The following is a 24,843-nucleotide window of genomic DNA, read 5'->3' on the forward strand; positions in this document are numbered from 1 at the left end:
AATTTTATTTATTTATTTTTGGAATAATTTATTATTAAGATTAACCACCAAAACTGTCTCTGAATTATTTTTTTTGGTTGGCCACGGTATTCTCCAACTCGACAAGTTAATGACTAATTCGTCGCGGATCGAAGCTCCAGGTCTGTCGCTGGCCAATGAGTTATTTACTATCAACATTGACTAAAATATACTCAAATTTTACTATCAACAAAAATGTTTTCAAATAATTTAAAAACACAATAAAAATATCCAACAATAAATATATATTTTCAAAAAATACCTTAAAAATTAAATTTTGATGCAATTTTTTAAAAACATGATTATAAAAATAAGATATTATTATATTTAAAATTTGGTAAATTTTTATTAAGTATATATATTTTTTTGTTAACAACCAATAATACTTTAAAAAAATCACAAAACAATATATACTTTACAAAAAATTACTAAATTTTAAGAATAATAATATTTCTTTTTTTAATCCTGCTTACAAAAAATCGCATCAAAATTCAATCTCTAATGCATTTTTTGAGAAATACATATTTAATGTTAGTTTTTTTGCAAGATTATCTAACATTAAATATGTATTTCTCAAAAAATACATTAGAAATTGAATTTTGATATAATTTTTTTCAAGCATGATTAAAAAAATGAGATATTATTATCCTTAAAATTTGGTAATTTTTCGTTAAATATATATTTTTTGTAATTTTTTTTTGTTAACAACTAATAATACTTTTAAAAAATCACAAACAAATATATACTTAAAAAAAATCACCAAATTATAAAAATAATAATTTTTTATTTTTTTAATTATGCTTGTAAAAAATCACATCAAAATTCAATTTATAAGACATTTTTTGAAAATATATATTTACTGTTGGATATTTTTATTACGTTTTTAAATTATTTAAAAATATTTTTATCAATAATAAAATTCAGATGCATTTTTATCAACATTTAAATAATTTGAAGACGTTTTTTGGTGGTTAACTCTTATTTTTTTGTTAAATTTGATAGTTTTAACTTAATCACCATCAAATATCGTTCAGTAAAATTTCAAGGAATTAACAAACTGTGTTTTGTGTTTATAATAGTGAGTAGTTGCTCATCGATGTTAAAGTTTCGACATAAATAAAATGGTAAATTCTATCATATTTTTTTATAAAGTAATATGTAATTTATTTTATGTGATGTATTATTTTTTAATTGGTTATTGAGTAGTTAACCATGGATAAACTATTTTATAATTAAATTAGTTTTTAAAATGGATAATTATGCAATTTTTTAAAGTATTAAAAATTAAAATTTGGCTTTTTTTTCTCAAATCATTTTCAGAAGATGTATCCTAACCCTCTTTAATGGCTTTCGGTCTTTCACTCTTCCCCCATTCCTTCATCTTCGTCGTGCCTCCCAAGTAGTACCACCTCGTTGATTGTAATCAAATTATAAGTCAACTGAATAACTAAAAAAATTGATAAGGAATTTAAAGAATGCAGAGAAGAGAGAAAATCAACCTATCCAAGCACGGCGAAGCATACTCTGGTCAGGAGTGACAAGAGCGATAGACGAGGACGCGACGATGAGAGACACACCGGAACAAAGAGATGCAATGACGCAGAGCAGGAGAGCCACAGACGCGACGGCACAGTGTTAGAGACGCACCGGAGCTAACGAGACGAATCAGGGGAGCTGGCAATTGTGACTTCTGGACTTCAGAAGAGGCTGACTGGTGAGGAAGAGTTGCTGAATGACATTGAGAGAAAACAAAAAAGAAGAAAATTTGAAAAATTAAAAAAAAAATAGTTTCTAATTTTTTTAATAAATTATACATTTACCCTTTTTAAAAATTTAATTACAATATAATCTATGATTAAGATAATAACTCAAATTAAAAATAAATATTCAAGTAAGATGTGACATATCATAAAAAATATTTTACATAATATTTTAAGAATGATGGGTAAAATTCACCAAATAAAATACAACTGATCATAAAATTTTTAGTATTATATTATGAAAAACAAATTTTAACATAAAAAATTATTACAGAAAAATTATTGGTGTCAACACTTTTTCACCAATAAAATAGTTAATAATTGATAATTAAAAAAATAAACTAAAATTAAAAATAATAAAAACATAAAAAAATCAACTAAAAAAATATTTGAAAACAAAAAAAGTGAAACTAACTTAAAATATAAAATTTATAATTTAAAATTTAGGGTTACCGACAATGGAAATTGAGAGTGGTAGTACGTTGTTACCGGTGGTGAATAAAGTTGTAATGTTGAGAGAAAAAATAAAACATAATTTTAATAAAAATATGGCTTTTATTTTTGTTTTATTACTTTTTTTTTTTTGGTCAATTCATTAGGCTGCATTTTGAAGGGAGACAAAGACCAAGATTAAATTAAATTTTTATAATATATTTAGGATAAAGTGTATAAGATTACGATATATCCTAATATCCTATTTAGTTTAAGATAATATGAAAATGAAATAAAAATATTTACTAAAATATTTTTAAGATCTTAATTATTAAAAAAATATTATTAAATTTTTAATTTCTATTTTAAAAATTTTTAGTTTCTTATATTCTCATTTTTTAAAAATATTAAAATAATTGAAATTTTGTGTTTCAAAATTACCATTTTTGTTCTCTAACTACTAATCGCTAAAAATAAATACTACTTTCTTCTCCGAAATTAAATTATTGGTTGAATAAGGGTGGTTCTCTAATATTATTGTATTTTTTTTTTGTGAAATGCAAACTTTTGTCCATATGAATATATCCACCCACTTATTGACTTGGTTCTTTTCCTCCTTTAATTATGTAGTATTATAAAATTAATATTTTTTAGTCAAATATAAACAATAATACTTTCTATTTTACAATTAATGATGAGCTTAATTAATTTTATACGTATTTTAACCGTAAAAATTAACATCTAATTGTCATTTTACTTAGAACAAAGCTTTTTTTTTGTATTATCTATGGTATTTTTTAATTTGATCAACTAAAGACTATTAATAAAAAATGAATCATTTTAATTTTTTAATTAAAAATATAAAATATAATTTTTTATTTTTTAATATATTTTTATTTTATTTATAAAATATATGATAAAATATTACATTTTATTCTTTTAAATGAGAAAAAAATTAAGAGGATCTAATACTTTATTTACGGCACATTATTATCATTATCGTTATCATTATTTACTGCACAATATTTATCCGCCAATGGAGAAGCTAGCTTACACCTTAATAGTGGCAAAGAGTGGCGGTAGCAGTGGTGGCTAGTGCGAAATTTATAACCCACAAACTAACCGGCAATTGTATCGGGTCGTACCAAGTAGTACCTCAAGTGAATGAGAGTCGATCATACAAGAATTGATGGACTAAACAACAATGATGGAGTGATTTACTTAGTTAGGCAAGCAGAAAGGGTGTTTGGGCCTCAATTGCATTATACCGTAGATTCAGAAAATCAGAAAGCAAGCAGTAAATGAGTTGTGAAATATATGAGTAAAACAGTTAAGGTTTTAGATATGTTTATTTTTCGGATTAACTTTTCTTATCAACTACTTTAATCATGCAAAATTCAATTCATGACAAACTATATGTGACTAAACCCTAATTTTTTGGACCTTTTTAGTCTCCTCTAACCTTCATCAACTTCCAATTCCTTGGTCACTTGATTCCGATTAGAGGGTTAAGTTCAAAACTAGTTTATGTGCCACAGAAACCCTAATTATCCAAATATAAGAGGATTATATGTCGCGTATCCCGTTAAGTCTAGATAATTAGTGATTTAGGATAATTTGTTTTTAAGTTGTTGTTCAAGTGAGACTCTCTAGAGAACTACAATCGAGCCTGTTGTTCAAGCGAGACAATCCTCTAGAGATAACTCTCCCGAGATTCACAAGAACTCAAATAGAATAAGGGTCATACTTTCATTCCACCCAAATTCATAAGATGAAGAACGAAAACAAATTCTTGAAATTGAAATCAAAACAGTAATTAAAATAGAAGGGTAATAGTATTAATCCATACAATAAACAGAGCTCCTAACCTTAACAGTGGATGTTTAGTTGCTTATGGTTCAGAGAGAAAACAAGGATTCTAAAAAATTGTAAAGTGCGGAATGAGGTAAGAGAGAAGAAAAGTTGGGGAGAAGAAGAAAAACCCTAGGTCAATATCTCTTCTCCTTTTATATCTAATCCTAATTAATGTAAAATATATTTTCTAAAACTAAATAATATCTTTTCCTATTTGTAATTAAAATAAAGTTTTAATCAAAATTAAATAATATCTTCGTTGCTTGCTTTAGTTGGCGTGGGGACCATTGGTTGAGCTTAAACGGGCGCCTAACTTGAAAAATTTTAAGTTAGGTGCCACTATGGCAACGTGGCTTGGAGGCGTCCCTTTTGTCTTGGCGCCTAACTTCAGAATTCTGAAGTTAGGTGCCACCCTGGCAGCAAGTAGTTGAAGCTTTGTTCTTTCGGCGCCTAACTTGGGGAAAGCCAAGTTAGGCGCCAGTATGGCCGAGTATGCTGGAGAAGAAGTGTATACTATTATATATTATTGGAAAACTCTAGAAGTTAGCTTTCCAATGCCACTGAAATCATGTCAATTGTACCTTTGTAGCTCAAGTTATGTCTGTTGGAGTGCAAGGAGGTTAGGGTTGACAGCATCGTTCACTTTCTTCTCTTCTTCTACAAAAATTCTGTCAAATCCATCCGAATGCTACCTAAAATAAACAGAATTTGCACACAACTCAAAGTAGCATTCATAGTGACTAAAAAGTATTTAAATCTTAATTGAACTTAACAATTAAAATGCAAATTCACTAGGAAAAGATAGGAAAGATACTCACGCATTAGAGTGGTAGAGGGAGGAGTGACAGGAGAAAAAGGGAGTGGCAGAAGAAGATAGAGGAGGAAAGAGGGAAGAGGGAGGGAGAGAGAGGAAGAAACATTATTAGGGTTTAGGGTTAAAATTGAAATTTAAAAATTATTCAAGGATTAAAAAGAAAAAAAATTAGTGTCTTGTGTTTATGTCTTAGTGTCTCAATTTAAAGGTGGTACACAAATTTTATGTATTTATGTCCATCTATGTCCTACCGTGTCCATTAAATTTGTGTCTCATTCAACAAAACAGAGGACGTGTATCACCGTGTCCATGTCTTAGAAAGATATAGATAGCAACCAAACGCTGTCTATATCGCAGACACAGATACACATGAATACTTGTAGTCCGTTTAATTGTTAAGACACTAATAAAGAAACAAAAATACTATTTGTATGCCAAAATTAGCCACTAAAATCAGCCACCAATATATTTGTGTATAAATACATGTGTGATTTAATTTATTTTCAATGTGTATTTATATTCCAACATATATTTTATACTGATAGCTGATTTTGGTGTACATGTAGCATAACTCATAAAGAAAAGGGTAACTGGAGTAGATCTGGTAGTGGTGGGTAGTGGAGACAACTAAAACGAAGCATATCCAAGCGTGACACAAATGCCATGAAACCCGTGAGACAAAGACGGATTCTAGTAGAGGAGGGAAAGTTGGTAGAGGGAATAAGGAAGAGAGTGACTAGAGTAGGAAAAAAAAATGCAGTGGAACATGAAGACAAAGGCGACGGGGAGGACAAGTAACATGACTTGGAAGAAAAATTATTAACTTAGATTTGTTTATATTAATTTTAGTTTAGATTTATTGGTTCAAAATTTTTTTTTAGTTGTTACTGTGATCTGGGGAGAGAGAGTGGACATTCAAAAAGTTTAAAAATAAAAAAAATCATATCAGGTCTAACATTATTTTTAATAACTAATTAACATAAATATAATTAGCCTATTTAATCAATACATCATTTATATGTTACATAAGATAAAATATATTACATTTCACCTGCAACATGTCAAATTGTGTCTTTTTAACTACTCTCTTTTTAAATACTTGTCAATTATCATTATATCCTTTTGACAACACAAATATACACATATAGAAAAATCTTTTTTTTTATTTCATAGAATTCACCATATATGATACATGATATATGTATATTTTAATTTCAATTTTAATATTTTAATTTTAATTTTAATACAATTAAAAAATGTTATGTTATACATTTTAATTGTCAAATTAGTAATTAGTCATTGATATTGATAATGATATATAAAATAGATAGAGCGGTTGAAGGAATGAAAGAAATAGAGAAAGGAAGAGGGAGGAGGGGAGAACTCTTTAATTTTGGAGGGAAATATTTGATTTCAATTACAGCGAGAGAGTGACATGTGACACATTTTGGTTGTAAAATTAGTAAGAAAGAGAGAAAATTTTCTTAATTTTGGAGAAAAAATTTTAATTCTAATTATAATAAAAAAAAAGTGATATGTAGCATATTTTAGTTATAAAATTAGAGATATATAATATAATAGATAGATAATAGATATTATCATTATTATTATTATTATTTGTTCATGTTTTAACAATACGTGAAAAAAAAAAAAATCAAAACCAATAAATATGTAATTGGGTCGAATTGACTTTGGGATTGTTAGAATCAGAGTAACTCATAACTCTCTTACATTCATCTCAAGTTACTAGCGGTTGTGTTTTATCAAAATTTTTGTGATAAATTATTTTTTGGGTTAGTTTATTATTAACCTATACTACTAGGTTTGGACTTAGTCATGGGTCATAGCCTAATAATTCTAAAAGAATTTCTACATTATAATAAAAAAAAAAATATTACTCTTTTGTTTTTGTTCAGCTTTGGATTAAATCCTAAATTTTTAGAAAAAAAATATAACTCTATAAAAAAATGAGTCAAATACTCAAATGTGAAGGTATAAACTGCAGATAAACAATATAAACATATTTTGGTTGATATATTATCCTTATAAAATCTTTATTAAAAAAATTTAATCTACATTCCAAATATATATATATATGAATAAACGTTATTATCCTAAAATACACATAACCAAGTTAAATTTTCTTTAAATATATCTTTTGATATTCATTTCAAATAAAAAAGTATATTAGTATATTTTAGATATGATTTTTTTTATGATTTTACTATTATTTTAATTGTTTGCTCTCATTATTAGCCTTCAATATAATTTATTCAATTTATTTACTGATTTAACATTTCAGAATTTTTTAATATTGATTTTTATTGCTGTTGTTTTTTCTTCCTCAATCAATCATATATCATCATAACTAATGATTCTTGAGTGATATTTCTCAATTTTAATATTACAAAATTTGTATAAGATTACATTTATTTATATCTCATCCTCATTGTTTTTATGTATGTATATTATATTTTTTAAGAATATCTTCAAATAAGGAAAGTGAATCAAATACTAAAAAATTAAATATAACACTTGTTTTAAACCATACAAATTCTTCTATATATACCTACTATACTATAATAGTTGTTCAATACATTCTTATTATTTATTTTACTATTTTATTCTACATATTTTTCTTACTTGAATATTGAATATTGTTCATCATGTCTGATCAAGAGAAGAAATACGAGTGTGATCAATGTGATAAAAAGTTTTCAACTTCAAAAAATTTGCGCGCCCATAAGAGCAAGTCTCACAATCCAGTTACTTATAATCCAAGTAATTGTAGTATATGCAACAAATACTTCGAAATTCCATCATTGCTACAAGTTCATATGAAGGAAGAACATGCGTATTATACATTCTTGTGAATGTTAAGGTATTTGAAATAAGTCTATGAATTATATTGAATTTTAGAATAAGAATCAATATTTATGGTATTTTATTTATTACTTTACTAATAATTTTTTTAAAGAATTTAAATTAAAAATTGTTATCCTATTAATTAGGATTTTAGGGTTATAGTTTATCTTATATGAGTCTTGTTATGTACGTACGTATTTTTTTTTTATTTGTTAAGTTTGCATAATTATATTTGATTAATAAAAAAAATTAGAGTTTAAGGTCTAATCTATAAAAGTATTTTTTATTTCTTGTTAATATATGCTCAATATAAATTTTCACGGGTAATGTCTTTAATTTTATTTATCGTGATATGGCAATTCTTTGTAATTATTTTTATTAACAAAGTAAAATATTAATTAAAACTTTATGAATTTAAATAGTATACGTTTATCAAGTTTAAGGCTTATATATTGATTCACACTGTTAAATAATTAACCTTGTATGTAATATATGTTTATAAAAATGTTAAGTATATATAAAAAAATTAATCAGTAACTAATATATATTTGTATATATATTTTTTTATTTATTGTGATTTACATATTTAATATATATTTTATACAAATAATTAATTTTTAATAATTTTAACAATCTAACAGCTATTAAATTATGTTATATATTTTTTTAATTAAATAAAAAAATAATATCAACAAAACGGTGTCGGATTCTCCCACCAAGATCAACTACACTAATTAAATATTCCAAATATTATTTTAAAACATCAATAGATATATAATTTAATAAACTAAAATTATTTATATTTTTAAAACGTATATATATTACAACTTTTTCATGCGTATCTACGTCTCTGCGAATTAACTTATTACAAACAAAGGGATTGAGCTATAAAAATAGTTCTTTTGTCACATTCTTTTAATAATAATAGCTTAGCCTTAGAAAGAAAAATAAATAAACTACCAAAATATTTTCAAAACTTTAGTTGCTAAGAAAATTAATTTCAAAAGGTGAAAACGACAAAAAACACTCTTGGAAAAAAAATGTGACAAAATGACCAAATGTGAAATAAATACATCTATGTTAGCAGAAACAACTAGATAGCAAACATCAATGCTTAGAGCGGCAACTGCGAAGTTGACATGATCTTAAAACTTTCCACTTGTTTCCATTTCTTTTTCCTTCGGGATTATTTTTGTCTCCCGCCTAAATTTTTGCATTTTTGGGTGATTTCCTTATATATATATAACTTCCTCTCGCTGTTGTAAAAATATTGACAACTTTTAGTGTTGGGATGACAAAATGGTCCAACTTTCTTCATCGAAGCACCCTGCCTAAGATTGAATATTCCCACCATTCAGAACAAAATCATTGAAGACATGATCCTCTTTGGGCTAGTTTTGGTCACCATTTTGTTCTTCCTTATTGATATTCCTGCAATTCACTTGCTCCATATATTCTGCAGCCATGCGCTCTGCATCAGAACACCAAGGCTTTACACATAATTATATGAATTTGGATCCTCTCATTTTAAAAATGACCAAGACAAGTATCTTCACCATTTATTGTTTCTCATTTTAATTTCATTTTTCTGGAGCAATCGAATGAAAGGTAAAAATGCAAAGATGACAAGGTCACATTAGAATATCCAAATCCTAATTATATAGACATCTCTAAATCAGTTTACTTAACCACTTACTGCTGACTAATGCAGAGCAGATATTTTGCGTTTTGTTCTGGATATGTCCCTCATTATGTAATGTGGTTCAGTGCTCAGATGCGAACTGATTCTCATTCGCACAGTCAGTTTGGTTTTGCTCCCGGTTGATGACGAGATCAGATCACAGAAGATGTGCGTTTGGCACTTATCTTTCTCTCAATATCCTCTATCAAACCGTTCGCACTTGAGACATCATTTTCAGAAGAACATTTATACTTTTCGAGTTCTCGAGGGTCGTTACAGTTTTTCAACATATCAGAAAATGCTTGGGCCTTCTGAATTATAGAATTCCTTCTTGCACGCGCATCATTGTTGTCTTCGCTGTAAGTATTTGGGAAGCTGGTAGAATGGGGAATGGAAGACATCAAATTGCGAAGCTTTTGTGCCACTTCATTCATACCCTGTTTCTTTAACTCCGCATTCAGTCTCTGGAAAGTAAGGTACTGAGGAACTATACCCCTTCGTATCATGTCCTCGAATTCAGCAAAAGCCTCTTCCAACCTACGCATTTTGCATAGCAAATGAACTAACATGGTACTTGTAGCCAAGTCCATGTCCAATCCTTTATGTCTCATTTCCTTGCTAACTCGAACTGCCAAGTCTAACCTTTCCTCTTCACATAACATCTTCACCAAAAGATGGTATGTTAGCCGATCAGGCGTATAACCGGACTGGATGATCTTGGTATACAAGTTCATCCCTTCCTCAATCTTCCCGCATCTTGAGAAGTATCTAAAGAAGTAATTATAGGTGGTGGAGCTTGGAAGGAAACCCCTACTTATCATCATTTTAAGAATCTTACTAGCACCTACAAGATCTCCTGCCTTACAAAACCCCTTCACCAGAGAATTATATGTCGATTCGGTAGGGCCAATTTCTAAAACATGAAATCGTTCCATCATCCCCAAGGCCTCTTTAAATCTCCCAGCTTCTGCCAATGCATCAATTATCGGATTATACACTATTGCATTTGGTGCAATTCCTTCTTTGATCATGTCGCCAACCATCTCTAGCGCCTTTTCAACTCGACGCATTCTACAATACCCTTCGATAAGGGTACCATATGTCACAACAGTTGGTCTTACATTCTCCTTCTTCATCTCCTCCCAAAGTCTCTCACCGTGTTTGAGTTTCCTTGACCGAAACCATCCATTTAACATTATGTTATAAGCCCGAATCGAAGGAACCCAACCCTGGTTCATCTTCTTTCTTAGACATAAATACTCGTGAGCTGCCCTAACAGACCCTTCTTTGCAAAGTGAATCCAACAATATGTCAAATAAACTCAATTCTGACTCAGAATCTATAATTGAATTGTGCTTTCTTGCAAACTCAAATGTACGAATTGCAGGTTGCACCATACCTGAAAATTTTCATTCTTTTAAGTTAAAATTAAACCATTTCTCTATACTTTCCTAAGAGTTAAAATTCTCACTCGCAAACTATCAACATTATTATCTTATTCTTTCATAGATTCAGATTGAAACGTACGAAAACATAAACGGAAAATATTCGGGTTTTTTTTAACCTGCACGTGCATAGCGTCGAATCATGATACTGAAGGTGGCAACGGAAACCAAAGCTTCTCCCTCGTCGTTTCCATCATCGATGTGATGAAGAATCAGCGTCCAAGCGGAGTCAAACTCCCTGGACTTAGCGAGAGCGTTGACCACAGCGTCGAACAGCTTCGAATTAGGTCTGAACCCGGGTTGCTTCTCGGCCCACAGGAACAGCGAGTGAAGCAGCTTGGGCGACGAACCGAAACGGTCAAACATGGCGAGCAGTAGCTCTGAACCCGGTTCAATCCCGGAGCGATCCAGTTCCGCATGGAGGAGCGGTCCGGGAGAGATTGAAGAGTCGGCGAATATATCGACAATTGCGGAGAAATCGCGCGTTGAGAAATTGGAGTGGGGTTGGGGTTCGGAGGATTGGGGTTTGGGATTGGGAGGGTGTTGAGGGATTGGGAGGGTTGGCCATTTAATGAGGGGGTTTCCGCGAAGGGAGAGCCAGGAAGAAGAGAAGCGGTGGTGGTGATGAAGAAGGGAGAATGAGAATGTAGGAGTGGGTTTTTGTTTGAGTGTGAAAAGTAAGGGAGATAGTGAGTGACGAAGAGGGTTGTGGAAGAGCATTTGGTTTGGAATGTTGGGAGCGGCTGGAAAGGAATTGAAACAGGGGAAGAGGGAAAGTGGCAATGGAGCTGGCGGACGAGTGACGGAGGCGGCTCAAGTCAAATTCTCAAAGGAACGAACGGTTTCATTTCTTCCGTTCATAGAGAGTGCTTGAGATAGAAGCAAAAGCTCTTTCAAGGATTCATATTGTTTATCTGGCTTCTATATTTGATTTAGGTTGGTATTGTGTAGATTTATTATTCTTCTTCTTTTAATTTACGAACGGTAGACTATTTTCAATCAAATTTTCTTTATTGAAAAAATATTATAATGCAAAAAAAAAAAAAAATCACTTAGTGAAAATGCAGAGATGGGAGTTTTTAAAATGCCATTATTTATTCATATTTATGACACACCGAATTTTCTCTTCCAAAATTGTGTCTAGAATACTTAACTTTCTACCCAAGAGATGCAATTTCGTTATGAACGAGACTTTTTTTTATATAATTTGCCTAAAGGATTTGACTTTTTCTTCTCTGTATAATTTGGTCCATAACAAAATTCAGTAGGTGTAATCTTAGTACTTCAGTATTTTTGTGTGTGTGTTTTTGTTTGTTTTTTGTTTTTTGGCATTAGAACTGTGAAATTCATCGATGGACAATGAAGTATGAACATTAGCAGGAACAGGTGGAAATAAAATAGAGAAGAAATTTTTATGCCCGAGAATTGGAAGGGAGGCAGTGACCGACACGAGCACTGAATTAAGTTTTATATTATATTTAATGTAAAAGTTATAAAATTAAATTAAGATTTATTTATTATATTAAGATTATAAAATAAATTTTTTTTATTAAATATATAAAAAATTTAAGTTTTAAACGTATTTATTTTATATTTATTAAATAAAAATATTTAAATTTTTTACTAATAATAAATTTATTATGTATTTTTAGGGTAGATGTTAGTTAAATTCATATTATATATATATATATATATATATATATATATATATATATGACATGTGAAATGATTAAAAAACATATATGAAAAATCAACTAATAAGGACAATTAAGTAAATTTATGAATTTTGAAAATTAGTGGGGACGGGGTGGATCTCCGCTTAGGTTCTCACGCTTGCTTCAGAAGGATTTGGTCTCCCGTCTCTATCTTTGTAAGAAAAAATTTTCACAGTCAGATTTTTATTCGGAACAGTCTCCGCAAGATTCCCCACGTCTCAGAAAGTTTTGGCATTCCTACTTAGTAGCTTTCTTTTTCTATTCTCTTTTGGCAATTTCTCTTTCTCTTCTAGCAGTTTTTGTTCTTTCTTTCTTAGCAGTTTTTCTTTTTTCACATTGTGTTGTTCTATTGTGTCGCACGCTCTTTTCCTTTCTCACACGCTCTCTTTGTCGCGCTCTCTCCACGCTGTATCGCCTTGTTCGAATGCTGTCATGCCGTGCTTTCTCTAGTTCTCTCGAGCTACAATTTTGTGGCGTGTTGTGCTACTTCTGTTGGACTGTGCCGTCGCGTTTGGATCCGCCGTGTTGCTTCTGTTTTCTGCTGTGCTCGTCGCGTCGTCTTAGTTCCAGTTTTGCGCCGCCTCAATCTCTCCCGCTATTCTTCTCTTTTTTTATTCTAATGTTAAAATCTCTTTGTTATGAGTTGGTGATTTTGATTTTGATATATATTGATAAATTTGATTTTGATATATGTTGACAAGATTGTTGTTGTTTTTGGAATTATTATTGTTGTTGTGGTAAAATTTGGTGATGACAAAGATGTGGTGATTATGCTTCAATGATGATAGAGGTGTGATGGTGGGGTGAGAGATGTGATAGAGTTGGGAGTGAAGGGTAGACTTAGAATATGAAATTTTGAATGAGGATATTTTAGGAATAAAATATTATTTAAATTTCAGTCCCCATCTCTTGTGTCCTTATATTTTAGAAGTACTGAAAGAACTGAAATTTTAAGGATAGAGACTAAAATTTTAGTTCCAGCCACCAAAGAAAATACTGAATTCTTCTAGTACCTCTTACCAAATGCTACCAAATTGGTACCCAAAAGATTCTGGCGCTGAAAAAATGGTACTTGACTTTTGTTATTGACAAAATAGTTCTCGAAAGATTTTAAAATTTGACAAAATCACCCCTAACATGAAAAGATGACGTCACAGTGAACGAAAAATACTAACGTGGCCGTTGGAAGAGAGCTCCGACGGTGGCAGAGAGCTCCGGCGACGTTAAAAAGCACCACCAACCCCTCCTCCTCCTCCTCCTTCCCACCACCAACCCATTATTCTTCTTCTTCTTCAGTGCCAGCAAAAGAGGACGCATGCGAAGAAAAGGTTGAAGAGCTGGTCGAGCCGGCACCTTCTTAACCGCGATGCTGGAGAGTGTGGGGTGCGAGGTAGCAGAGGCGGGAGGCTTCGAGGTCATCATAGATTCCAGTAACGCCACACTCTTCACGTGGTTTTTGTCGTAATCGGAAAAGGAGAAGAGAGACAAGTGTTGGTGCTGTTGTGGCTTAGGGATTGGAGAGTTGTAGTTGTGGAAGAGAGGGAAAGAAGAGGGTTTGGAGATATAGTTGGTGGTGGTGGAAGTGGCGCGCAGCAGTTGATGCGAGAGGAGAACAGAGATTCGAAAGTGAAGAACGGCCATGAGAAAACGTGTCACCCTCCTCCATTACGCCACAGTGGGTCGTACTCTCTTGCGTCGCCGTCGCATGCGTCCTGCCTCCCTCGCCAGTGTCGGAGAAGAAGAAGAAGAAGAAGAAGAAGAAGAAGAAGAAGAAGAAGAAGAAGAAGAATGGGATGGTGGTGGGAAGGAAGAGTAGGAGGAGGAGGAGGAGGAGGAGGGGGAGGAGGGATTAGTGGTGGTTTTAACGTCGCCGGAGCTCTCTACCACCGTCAAAGCTCTCTTCCGACAGCCACGTTAGTATTTTCCGTTCAAGGTGACGTCATCTTTTCATGTTAGGGGTGATTTTGTCAAATTTTAAAAGCTTTTGGGGATTATTTTGTCAATAACAAAAGTCAGATACTATTTTGTTAGTGCCAAAATCTTTCTGGTATCGATTTGATATTTACCTCGTTAATTTTAATTAGGTGTATTTAAAATTTTTATACCTATATTTAATCGTTGGGTAACATGTTAGGATAAATAATTATTTTTTATATTAACGACAATAAAAATACGAATAAATTTTAAGTATTTGATTTTGATTTAACATTAGATCCATTTTTGAAATGATACTCGTACTTTAATTTAGTCAACAAAATTTTAATTTATTCAATTTAATTTTTAGTTTAGTATTTTAATTTATAATTGATTTTTGACCTTATTTTTATTATAAAATTGTTAATCACATGCTGAGATGGATCGACAATAATTTCTCTAAAATTTTTAATGATTATATAAAATAAGGGTTAATATTTAAATTAGTTCTAAAAAGATAATACCTTTTTAAATTTATCTCTAAAATTCTTTTTAATCAAATTGATCCATTAAAGATTAAAATTTAATCATATTTATTCTTGAACTCACATTTTTCATCAAGTATTAATGATGTAAAATGTTAAGTGTTGTGGTCCAGCCCAACTGGCCTCGTGGCCAACCCGGTTCAGCATGCGCCCTCACCCGACCCGGATGGCCGGTCTATGGGCATCACACGCCCGGACCTTGACCCGGGTACCTCTCATCCAGGGAGCCAGCTATCTGACAGCTGGAGCAAGGAAGGATCCAGAAATGTGGGTCTGCCCTCTTGGGACCCACCCCACTGACAAGATATAAAGGGGGAGGACCCTACCCTCCCCCAAGGTACGCTACCATCATTTTTACTATTCTCATAGTCGCCTGCAAACTCTCTGACTTAGACGTCGGAGTGTCTTTGCAGGTGGCACCCCTCACTTCTCGAAGAGTTCAGAAGGTCACCGGTCCGTGTGCAGACTCAAACCCAAGCTGGTTCCCCCCACTTCACCCGAAGCACCACTCCAATCTGTCCGGAATTCCGAGCAACCGAACATTAACTGATAGTATATATGACCCTTAACACGTCTAATTGGACATTGGTCAAATATGTTTTTAAAAATTTATCAATTTAATCGCTAAATCATATCCAGAATAGAGTTTATGTAATTGGAAAAAATGACTAAATTAATAAATTTTTATAAACATATTTAATCAATGTCTAATTAGACATGGTAGATAATACATATGTTTTTTTTCCAAAGTTACAAGTGAAACTCGAACTGGAGAGATGATGTCATTTGAGTTATAGTTCGTTGACTAGATAATAATATATATGTTGTCGAGCAACGTTTAACAACATTAATTTTTAAAGAAAATTATTAAGAAAGTGACTGAACGACAAATATGATTAAATTTTAATTTTTAAATGACTAATTTAATTAAAAAATATTTTAAAAACGAATTAAAAAAATATTTTAGTAATTATAATTATAATTGAATCACGAATTATAAATTAGAATCGTATTGAATAAATTGAAAATTTTAAAATTAGGCAAATTAAGTATTAAAATGTTTGATTAAAAAAATGTTACGCTACGCATACCAGATTAGAAAATTATCAAGAAAATCACCTGACACCTCTGTGCCACAAGCCCACAACCCATTTCCGATTCACTTACCAGTCTTCCAAATCCCTAATCTTCCCTAACACCGAACGGCAGCCCACTTCTTTGTCCAGAATCACTCCCACCTCTTCACTGAGGCTGCTGCTATGTCTTCTCTCTTCACCGTTGCTGCAGCTATGTAATGTCTCTCCAGCGAGGCTGCAACCTGTGACCTCATCGCCGATCTGCTCCCCTCCGGTATTATGCGCCTCTCTCCGTCGCTGTTGTGCTCTCTGCTCACCCAGTCTCGGTCACTTCCTCTGTACTCTCTCTCGCCGCCGGTCAGATCTCTTCGCCGATCTCCTCTCTTCTAGTTTGAACTTTTCATTCTTGCTTGGTGATCAATTTTTGGTTGTTGAGGAAGCTTAGAAAAATAGAAATATGGAATGTTTGCATTTGCTGTGATGTGTGAACTTCGAATTTGATCTCTGTCTTCTTTGCATTTGTAAAATATAAGTGACTAATTGACTTTGGCCTTGAGTTACATTTTGGCAATTCATGTGATTTCAGTTCACACTGCAATTGCTGTCCTATGCCGTTGTGTCAGTGATATTGCCTAAGGCAGTCCACAATTGGAAGCATTCTATATGAAGTCTGGACCCTTTTTTTTTTTAAATCTGTACTTTGGAATTTTCGCGTTGTGTATTTTTGGTGAACAGAGTAAGGAAAGTATCTCGTCTCTGTTTGCTGCATTGGGAAGGTGATGTTGTGGTGTTGCTAACTGTGATACTGAATATTTTATCGTGTAACCTACTTGTAATAGAATCCGTCCTAGATTCAAATGTTTCAACTACACATATGACCCTTACGGCTTGACTTGGTCTCTCCCTTCACCGGTTGCAATTTTCCTATAATTTGAGAATTCTTCTGTAGGTTATGTTTACACAATTTGAGTAGATTAGGGTATCACAAGACTTACACGTTGTTGCTTTAACTGAACATAGTTGACAAAAACAATTAAGTGTTATTCCAGTGGGTGGTGCGGGTTACATGGATTAGGCAATGCTATAGCATTCTATTAAAATAGAACATAGTTGAATGGCACAAAAGTTTGTGCTGGACGTTTTGTTCTTTGGTCAACTTTATATTGTGTTAAAGTTTTTGAGTTTAGCTGTGTAAGTTTTGAAGTCTATTGAAGAATTGGACCCTGGTGACAGAGTGTTTTACTTTACAGGGTAGTGAGCTGGTCATTCATGGCTCTCCCCTCCAAACTTCCTCGTCAGTTCATCCTTGTTAGGACTTTTGTGAATGCAAAGGTCAAATGGGTTCGGGACTTGTATCTTGATAATGCAATCCTTAAAGAGAAAGATCTTAAACAGGTCGTTTCCTTCAAGAATGAAATAGTTTCATCTACTTCCAAATCCCTCTCCTTATACAATGCTTCTCTGTTGAAAGATCCCCTTAACCTTTCCATGACAACCACCAAATTTATAGACAAGTATCATTGTATTTTCATGCAATTCCAACCAGATCGTGGCTTCCCTCCACATGTTAAGCTCACACCTCATGCTTTATGCCTACACAAAGAAGAAATGGATATCTACAATTGTCCCATTAACCGTGTAGACTTTGTTCATAGGATTGCAAGGCTTCTGATGCTTGCTGGTATGGGAAAATTGCCACTTTATGTAATTGATAAGCTAAAATGGGATCTGGGTCTTCCTCATGATTATGTTAAGACTCTTTTGGCCGATTACCCTGATTATTTTGATGTTTGTAGCATCGAAGATCCATCATCCGGAAAAGAAATGCTTGCTTTAGAGCTTGTTTCTTGGAGAAAAGAGCTCTCTGTCTCTGACTTGGAGAAGAGGGCAATGAGCTTGGACTATTGTGGAGACAAAAGAAGACATGATATTTCATTTCCCATGTTTTATCCAAAAGGTTTTGATCTTGAAAAGAGAGTGAAGAGTTGGGTTGAGAATTGGCAAAAATTACCTTATATTTCCCCATATGAAGATGCATTTCATCTTGATCTAAGTAGTGACCTGGCAGAGAAGTGGATAGTGGCAATTTTGCATGAGTTGCTCTGTCTTCTAGTGTCAAAGAAGACAGAGCGAGGGAACTTACTTTGTTATGGAGAGTGTTTGGGGTTGGACTCAAGATTTAAGAAGGCTTTGGTTCATCACCCTGGCATATTTTACATTTCCAATAAGATTAGGACTCAGACAGTTGTGCTTAGGGAAGCTTATAGAAAGGATGTCTTGATTAGGAAGCATCCATTAATGGGTATGAGATTTAGGTACATTCACCTCATGACTAAGACTCAGAAACATCATAGACAAGTTGAGTTGAAGGATAATTCACAGATTGAAGCTTAGCTATTGAATCTAAAGTAGTCATTGATTGCAATTTGCAAATTTGCACTTCACTTGGCTGTGATTGTAGCAGGAAAGTTAAATGTAGTTGGTGTAAGGATTGGCTGCTTTTGTATCCTATGATTATTGCAATTAAGTTTCTTGGCAATTTAAGGCCTTCCTTTCAACACCCCATCAAGTACGAATATAAAAGATGTGTTCCTATGAAAGATGTTGCTTTCAACTTTGAGTTCAGTTGTATAAACTTTATGTTCTTAATATTTATACATTTTTCTAAATATGTAAATCTTGCAATTTTGCATTAGTTGACACTAATTCTACACCAGTCACAAACTTGTAATGAAGAGCAAGTTGGGTAGGGTATCAAATGCTCATGGAACATATGGTAACTTTCTTTGCAGTTTCAGGTTGGTTTTAAATTTCAACCATTCAAAATGCCTTGTTAAGATTTGTTCTTTTGAAAGACATTGATTTCCAGTTCAGGATCAACTTGCATGGATTTGACTTCTATAATATTTATGCAACTTTAGTTGACACTAATACTACAATAAACAAGTGTTACTTTGAACACCCCATCAAATGTTTGGAACTTAGGAGACCTGATTTTAAGTTTCTTTGCAATTTCAGTGTTGCTACCAACACCCAATCAAATGTTCAATAGTAATTTCTTGTTCTTTTTGGTTATCACATGAAGACAGCGTAGTCATTTTAAACTAGCAAAAGGCTTTTGCTATTCTGGTGGAGCTAACTGAAGTAATTCACTTGTTATTTGCCCATGATATTTTTCAAAATTTGTTAAATCACACATTTTTCATATGCATTTTTCTTTCAGCGAAACCCTTCCTTGGACTCCCACATACCAGGACCCTTATAGCACCAAACTGCCCTCTATTATTTTTCTCTTTTATTTGGGTGGTTGAACTGCATGCCTTTTTAATGAAAAAAATTGATTTACTTCTTTTTCCCCTCCATCTACATTTTGTTTTCGTGTCAAGCGTGATCCTGAATTCTTTTTTATCATTTATGCAGCTGAGACGCAAGTGGTTGCGGGACCTATCTTAGTTTCTTCCTTGTTCCTGTTTCCGTTAAAATTGTATTCTACATCTATCGGGCATGAAAAGGATGAGGGGATGGCACCGTTTTCTTTTTGGTCTTCCTCTAATTTTATTGCTTACTCATCTATTTTCTGGTGGGTAATACCTTCTTTCCTTTTTATTAGTCTTTCTGCTTTCAAGTGTGCTTTATAAGTAAACTTCATGCTTTTTTCAGTGAAGGAGTTGCAGCAGAGTTCACAAACGATGGAACCTCCCGAGAAACTTAATAAAAAATTTGATCATCTGGTTCTTGGTCCTGCGGCTGGACAAGGCTTATCTAATCGATTGCAATGCCAAGGTATCTACGTTTATTTGTCTCATTTCCTTATATGCTTTGATTCAAAAACATGTAACTCCATATATGTCTGTCTTGGAACTTATATTATCTAGAATAGGGCTACTTGTAAAATCTACTTGTGAATTGGGTATTGAAATGCAAAATTGTATGTATACTTCACATGGTACTTGGATTTTAGACCATTGGCCAAATGATTTTTTTAAATAGCAGTTTATCAGGTAGTAGCCAATTTGTAATTATATTGTTTTGGATAGATCCATGTCTGTCATGAAATCTCTCCCCAAGGTTGACTTTTCCATCAGAGACAAATGAATCACTTTTACGGTTTAATGATATATGTAATGATATCTGGATAATTACAATTTCCTTTTGCTGATTTTTTTATGTTTACAAGTCAAGATTATATTCACTACTTTCATATCATTTATTAACTTGGTTACATTACTTCAGATGTTCATAATTCTAGTGTTGTCTTTTACATGTTAACAATTTACAGGAACAAAGGCTCTTAACAGAACACATGGTTCTAACGGAAGATCATCTTTGGAGGATAGTGTTGCATTTGTCACTGTTTTTACAATTTATAATTCCTCAGTCAATACTGCAGATGATAAAGCAATAAAAACAGAAGTTGGCAGTGCTTCATATAATAAGGTTGAGAGGTCAATGGCCGTGCTGAATGCCTTCATTAACTTCATTAAGGTAATTATTGAATAAAACTTTACTTCACTGTATCAAAAGAAATTTATTGTTTTTGCTTATTGTGGCCTGTACATTATCTGTTACCTAGCAGATTGATGAAGTCCTTCATCTTTTTCTATAATTTTATACTTTTGGAGTTCATTAAATGGAACTAATACTAGGAGTGAGCTTGGAAGATGAATCATAATGTAACTTTGTAGCTTGAAAGATTAAATAGTGCCTAGACAATCCTATAATTCTTTGATCTAGCCTTTCTGACTTTTTATGTCTGATTTGTTCTAACCATCAAGCAAAAGTCATGCTATGTTGCATACTTTTTTCTTCGATCTACTTATATCAAAGGTTGATCAAAATATTTGGGCGTCTAACTTATTGAAGTGTATTGTTATTGTCATTTTCCTTTAAGCATATATTGCGATACAACTATATTAGGAATAATTTCTTCAACGTTTGGTATGGATGACATCTGCAGGTGGCAATGCCCCGGAGCAATGTGATTATTCTCACGGATCCGAAGTCTGACTTCTCAGTACAGAGAAGCCAAGTTACCCTTTATCCTATACAAGGTGAATATTCACGAGACAAATTGATGCTCCAAAGGATCAGGTCTTATATTGTAAGATCACGTTGCTGTATAGAAAATATTTTGAATAAAACTAGTTGATCATCTGTATGAGTTTATTTTGAACATTTCTCCTTATGTGTCTTTGTAATCTAATTAAAATTATTACTTTATAAATTTGCCAGTGGCTGCAATCTCATGCACAAAAATAGACCAATGGTTCTGTTATCTTTGTCATTCTTTCTGTTTGATATTCCAATTATATAGTCACATCATACTGTTCTTTTGTCATTTAACATAATAAGAATTTATGATGTAGCTCTTAAGGGTAAGATATTGTCTTTTCCTTCTTTACAGGCCTTTTTGGATTCACGGCATAAGATGCTTTCTCAGAGGCCAGGGAATATCACTCACTACATCTTCACCGATTCTGATATGGCAGTGGTTGATGATTTAGGGCAGATTTTTCATGACCATCCGAATTTTGACTTGGCTCTAACATTTAGGAACAACAAGGGACAACCGATAAATTCGGGATTCATTGCAGTCAGGGGTACTCCTGATGCAATTTTAAGGTAAACAAATTGGACTGTATGTGATTTTCATTTAACTACATTTACTTCATATATAACCTCCATGCTTTATTCCACATAACGGGGTTGCTTGTATGGATCAAATGATACCCTTTTAGTTCTTTTATTAAAAATCAAATATTTAATAAATCATGACCAATCTTGTCTCTATAGTTTCACTTTAATTGCAAAAATAAAGAATTTCCAGTAGATCGTTTGTCTGTTGAACTCACAATACATGTCCTGTAACACATCTCTTGGTAGTTTCAGGTTTTCTCAAACATGAAAAACACTGGTATTGTTTTTGTTTTGGACATGGTTTCCATAAACTGTTGGTGTAATTAGGTTCACACTAAATAAATCATATAGCGCCTCTTGTTTATGATGATTTATTTTCTCTTTGACTACATTAGACTTGTTAAGGAGAAACTCCTATAAAAGCTTAAGCGGTTAGATGAACGTTTAAAGATCTGACTCAATTCTGCTAAAACATTTGTTCGGAGATTGCTTATGAATGATTCCTATGAAGAATTAATCAAACTTAAACTCTACCATTTATGCTAGCATTCTGCTGTTTTCATTAATGCTACCGAAGTCATTTTAAAAGATGGAAAATAGTGAGGACTGAGGAGTTTTGATATTACATGTAAAAGTTTATACCAGCAAATACTTTTGATATGCTTCTTTCCCCCCTTGCAAGTTAATTAATAGTACCATCAATTTCATGATATGCTTTGATATTACATGTAAAAGTTTATACCAGCAAATACTTTTGATATGCTTCTTACCCCCCTTGCAAGTTAATTAATACTTTTGATATGCTTCTTTCCCCCCTTGCAAGTTAATTAATAGTACCATCAATTTCATGATCTTCTATTTTCTCATTGTTTTGCTGATCATTTTTCTTCCATTTGCATGTTTGAAAATCAGTAGCTCTTCCATTTTCCTAATTCCTCCCTCTAATTTCATAATATATGAAGGGCAAAGCTTTTTCTACAAGATGTTTTGAGAGTTTACCGCATGGAATACATGAAAGCTTCACGGATGCTTGGAGATCAGTTGGCGCTTGCTTCGGTTGTGAAGTCCAAACCTCAATTTGATGCCAACAGGTTTTCCAAAACTGTTGCTTTCACCGAAGACATTCGCGGTACTAAAGTATTGTTCTTACCTTGTGCCATGTACAATTGGACTCCGCCAGAGGGTGCTGGACAGTTTCGTGGCATGCCATTGGACGTCAAGGTATATTTCAGACTTAAATGTGCTTTGTATATTTCGAGTTCGAAACAGCTTATAATCAATGTTTCTTGAGACGGCCATTGAAAAGAGTTAAGCACCACTTTGAGCCCCAAAAGATTAAAATGCCATTATTTTAGAGACTCAGAAAGATGTTATATTCTCATGTGTTATCAGAATGGTTAATATAGTAATTAGTCCTTAAAATGTCTTTTCATTAATACTTTTTAAAAAAAAATAACAAGTCTTTTGGGGGTTGATTTGTAGATCCTTTAAGGATCAAGCTGGTGGTTCACCCCGCCCCCGTCTCTTTTTTTTCCCAGAATAAATCACCATTTTAATCCTTGTATGATTCGGTATCCTTAAAAATTGATAATTATCACTAGGTACGCAAAAGATTATGTTAACAGTTAAATTAGCCCTCAGAATTTTAGTTTGCTAACAAATCGGTTCTCACTTTGGTCGATTTGTCAAGTTAAATCGATCTTTCGAGTTTCGAGTACCATGAGAGAGTAGTGAACTAATATTTTGTGAGTCAAAATGGTAATTTACTGGGGAAAAGGAAAGATATTTTTTATCTACCATTTCGGTGATGTATCTGAATGCACTTCATTTGGTGTTTTAGAAAAATATCTACATTGTCTTGTGAGATTTTAACCCTAATTTATCCCTGTGTTTATGATTCGCAGGTTGTTCATTTTAAAGGATCAAGAAAACGATTAATGCTCGAGTCTTGGAATTTTTATTCCTCTTCTCTTGATATCCCAGATATGTTGTGCCTCATTTTAGCAAGCGGAAGAACAAAATACGATTTTTGAAAAGTGTTTACTTGTAAAATGTTCTTGGGAGTGCAAATACCCAATTGAAAAATATTTTTGTTCATATAAATCAGACGATTTGTTATGAATCATGTCAGATTGTCAGTATTCAATCCATTTATGTTTCTATCACTTTTCATCAACTTATTTAGAGTCTTTTTATATGTCTCTGCTCTTAACTATCATATTATCATTTCATTTTATTTATCTTCTTGATGTTGTCCTAATCTTTTTCAATATGGTCAAATAACCTAAGGTGAGATTTTACTATCTTTTTAATAATAGACATCACTTTAACTTTTTTTTTTTATATCCACTAAATATTTTGTGGAAAAACAATTATTCGTACTCATAAATTTTACGAACATTAATAAAAATACTCATCAAACAAGGAAATTAATGTTATACCCATGAAAATAGGTTGTGTGACAAAAGCATTCAAATTTTAATTTTTTGTTGATTTATGGATAATTTGAAAATTTTATTAAAAAGACATCAAAATGTTAGGTTTTTATATTTTTGTCACATAAAATCTATCTTTTATAAGTATAACGTTAATTTTTTGTTTAATGGATATTTTTGTCAGCGTTCGTAAAGTTTATAGGTACAAATAGTTATTTTTTTCTTATTTTTATCTCTTCAAGTATTAGTATTTATCTTTTGAAGCACCCACTAAATTTATGTTTTTATGTTCATTTTCATACCTAATATTTTGTCCCATACAAGATATTTGTCCCATACAAGATAATTGATCCAATAGTAGAGCGAAAAAATTTAACCTTGATTTTTAAAAGTAGTCATCTTTAAAGTAGTTATTGACACTATTTTTTTTTGTCTAACATTACTTACTGTTAAATGAGTATTTTTTTTTGTTGGTGACTTTTAAAAGTTGTTTGGTGACTAAATGAGTATTTGTTTAGTTATATTAAAAAACCACTTCCTTTTATTTTAGAGAAAATTTTACTCCTTTTTTAAAGAGATACTAAAATGACACTTTTATTTTTTTCTCTCTATTTATAAAAAGTATATTTTTTTTCGTATAATTTGTAAAAAC

General features: G+C 32.2%; 3 protein-coding genes across 5 annotated transcripts; 2 read left to right on the forward strand and 1 right to left on the reverse strand.

The window, feature by feature from the left end:
• Positions 1–8,521: 8,521 nt before the first annotated feature.
• Positions 8,522–11,794, reverse strand: LOC112755515 (uncharacterized). 2 transcript variants are annotated; one of them, XR_011874626.1, is made up of 3 exons: positions 10,989–11,794; positions 9,440–10,823; positions 8,522–9,214 (listed from the first exon to the last, which is right to left on the reverse strand). XR_011874626.1 is itself a non-coding variant. In XM_072221424.1 (2 exons), the coding sequence occupies exons 1-2, from the start codon at positions 11,587–11,589 to the stop codon at positions 9,577–9,579; spliced, it is 1,848 nt and encodes a 615-aa protein (XP_072077525.1). In that variant the 5' UTR covers positions 11,590–11,729; the 3' UTR covers positions 9,285–9,576. The 2 variants fall into 2 exon arrangements, 1 of the variants encoding a protein (XP_072077525.1); XM_072221424.1 differs by lacking the exon at positions 8,522–9,214 and having other exon boundaries at positions 9,285–10,823; positions 10,989–11,729.
• Positions 11,795–16,333: 4,539 nt separating this feature from the next.
• LOC112755516 (uncharacterized) lies at positions 16,334–23,921 on the forward strand. 2 transcript variants are annotated; one of them, XM_025803666.3, is made up of 9 exons: positions 16,339–16,476; positions 18,816–18,917; positions 19,540–19,699; positions 19,780–19,902; positions 20,399–20,604; positions 21,077–21,220; positions 21,524–21,741; positions 22,719–22,977; positions 23,661–23,921. In XM_025803666.3, the coding sequence occupies exons 3-9, from the start codon at positions 19,624–19,626 to the stop codon at positions 23,787–23,789; spliced, it is 1,155 nt and encodes a 384-aa protein (XP_025659451.1). In that variant the 5' UTR covers positions 16,339–16,476; positions 18,816–18,917; positions 19,540–19,623; the 3' UTR covers positions 23,790–23,921. The 2 variants fall into 2 exon arrangements, with proteins under 2 accessions (XP_025659450.1, XP_025659451.1); XM_025803665.3 differs by lacking the exon at positions 18,816–18,917 and having other exon boundaries at positions 16,334–16,476.
• LOC112755518 (protein WHAT'S THIS FACTOR 9, mitochondrial-like) lies at positions 16,342–18,788 on the forward strand. Its single transcript, XM_025803668.3, has 2 exons — positions 16,342–16,476; positions 17,370–18,788. The coding sequence occupies exon 2, from the start codon at positions 17,389–17,391 to the stop codon at positions 18,511–18,513; it is 1,125 nt and encodes a 374-aa protein (XP_025659453.1). The 5' UTR covers positions 16,342–16,476; positions 17,370–17,388; the 3' UTR covers positions 18,514–18,788.
• Positions 23,922–24,843: the final 922 nt, after the last annotated feature.

The sequence above is a fragment of the Arachis hypogaea genome, chromosome 16 (assembly GCF_003086295.3).
Source record: "Arachis hypogaea cultivar Tifrunner chromosome 16, arahy.Tifrunner.gnm2.J5K5, whole genome shotgun sequence".
Taxonomy (NCBI): Eukaryota; Viridiplantae; Streptophyta; class Magnoliopsida; order Fabales; family Fabaceae; genus Arachis; species Arachis hypogaea.

Bases quoted from the DNA above. Each gene is read 5' to 3' on its own strand.
- LOC112755515 (XM_072221424.1), bottom strand. From the start codon at position 11,589: ATGCTCTTCCACAACCCTCTTCGTCACTCACTATCTCCCTTACTTTTC. The intron at 10,824-10,988 runs GTTAAAAAAAAC...GAAAATTTTCAG, and splicing joins TCGACGCTATGCACGTGCAG to GTATGGTGCAACCTGCAATT.
- LOC112755518 (XM_025803668.3), top strand. From the start codon at position 17,389: ATGGCTCTCCCCTCCAAACTTCCTCGTCAGTTCATCCTTGTTAGGACT.
- LOC112755516 (XM_025803665.3), top strand. From the start codon at position 19,624: ATGAAAAGGATGAGGGGATGGCACCGTTTTCTTTTTGGTCTTCCTCTA. The intron at 19,700-19,779 runs GTGGGTAATACC...TGCTTTTTTCAG, and splicing joins GCTTACTCATCTATTTTCTG to TGAAGGAGTTGCAGCAGAGT. The intron at 21,742-22,718 runs GTAAACAAATTG...TAATATATGAAG, and splicing joins ACTCCTGATGCAATTTTAAG to GGCAAAGCTTTTTCTACAAG.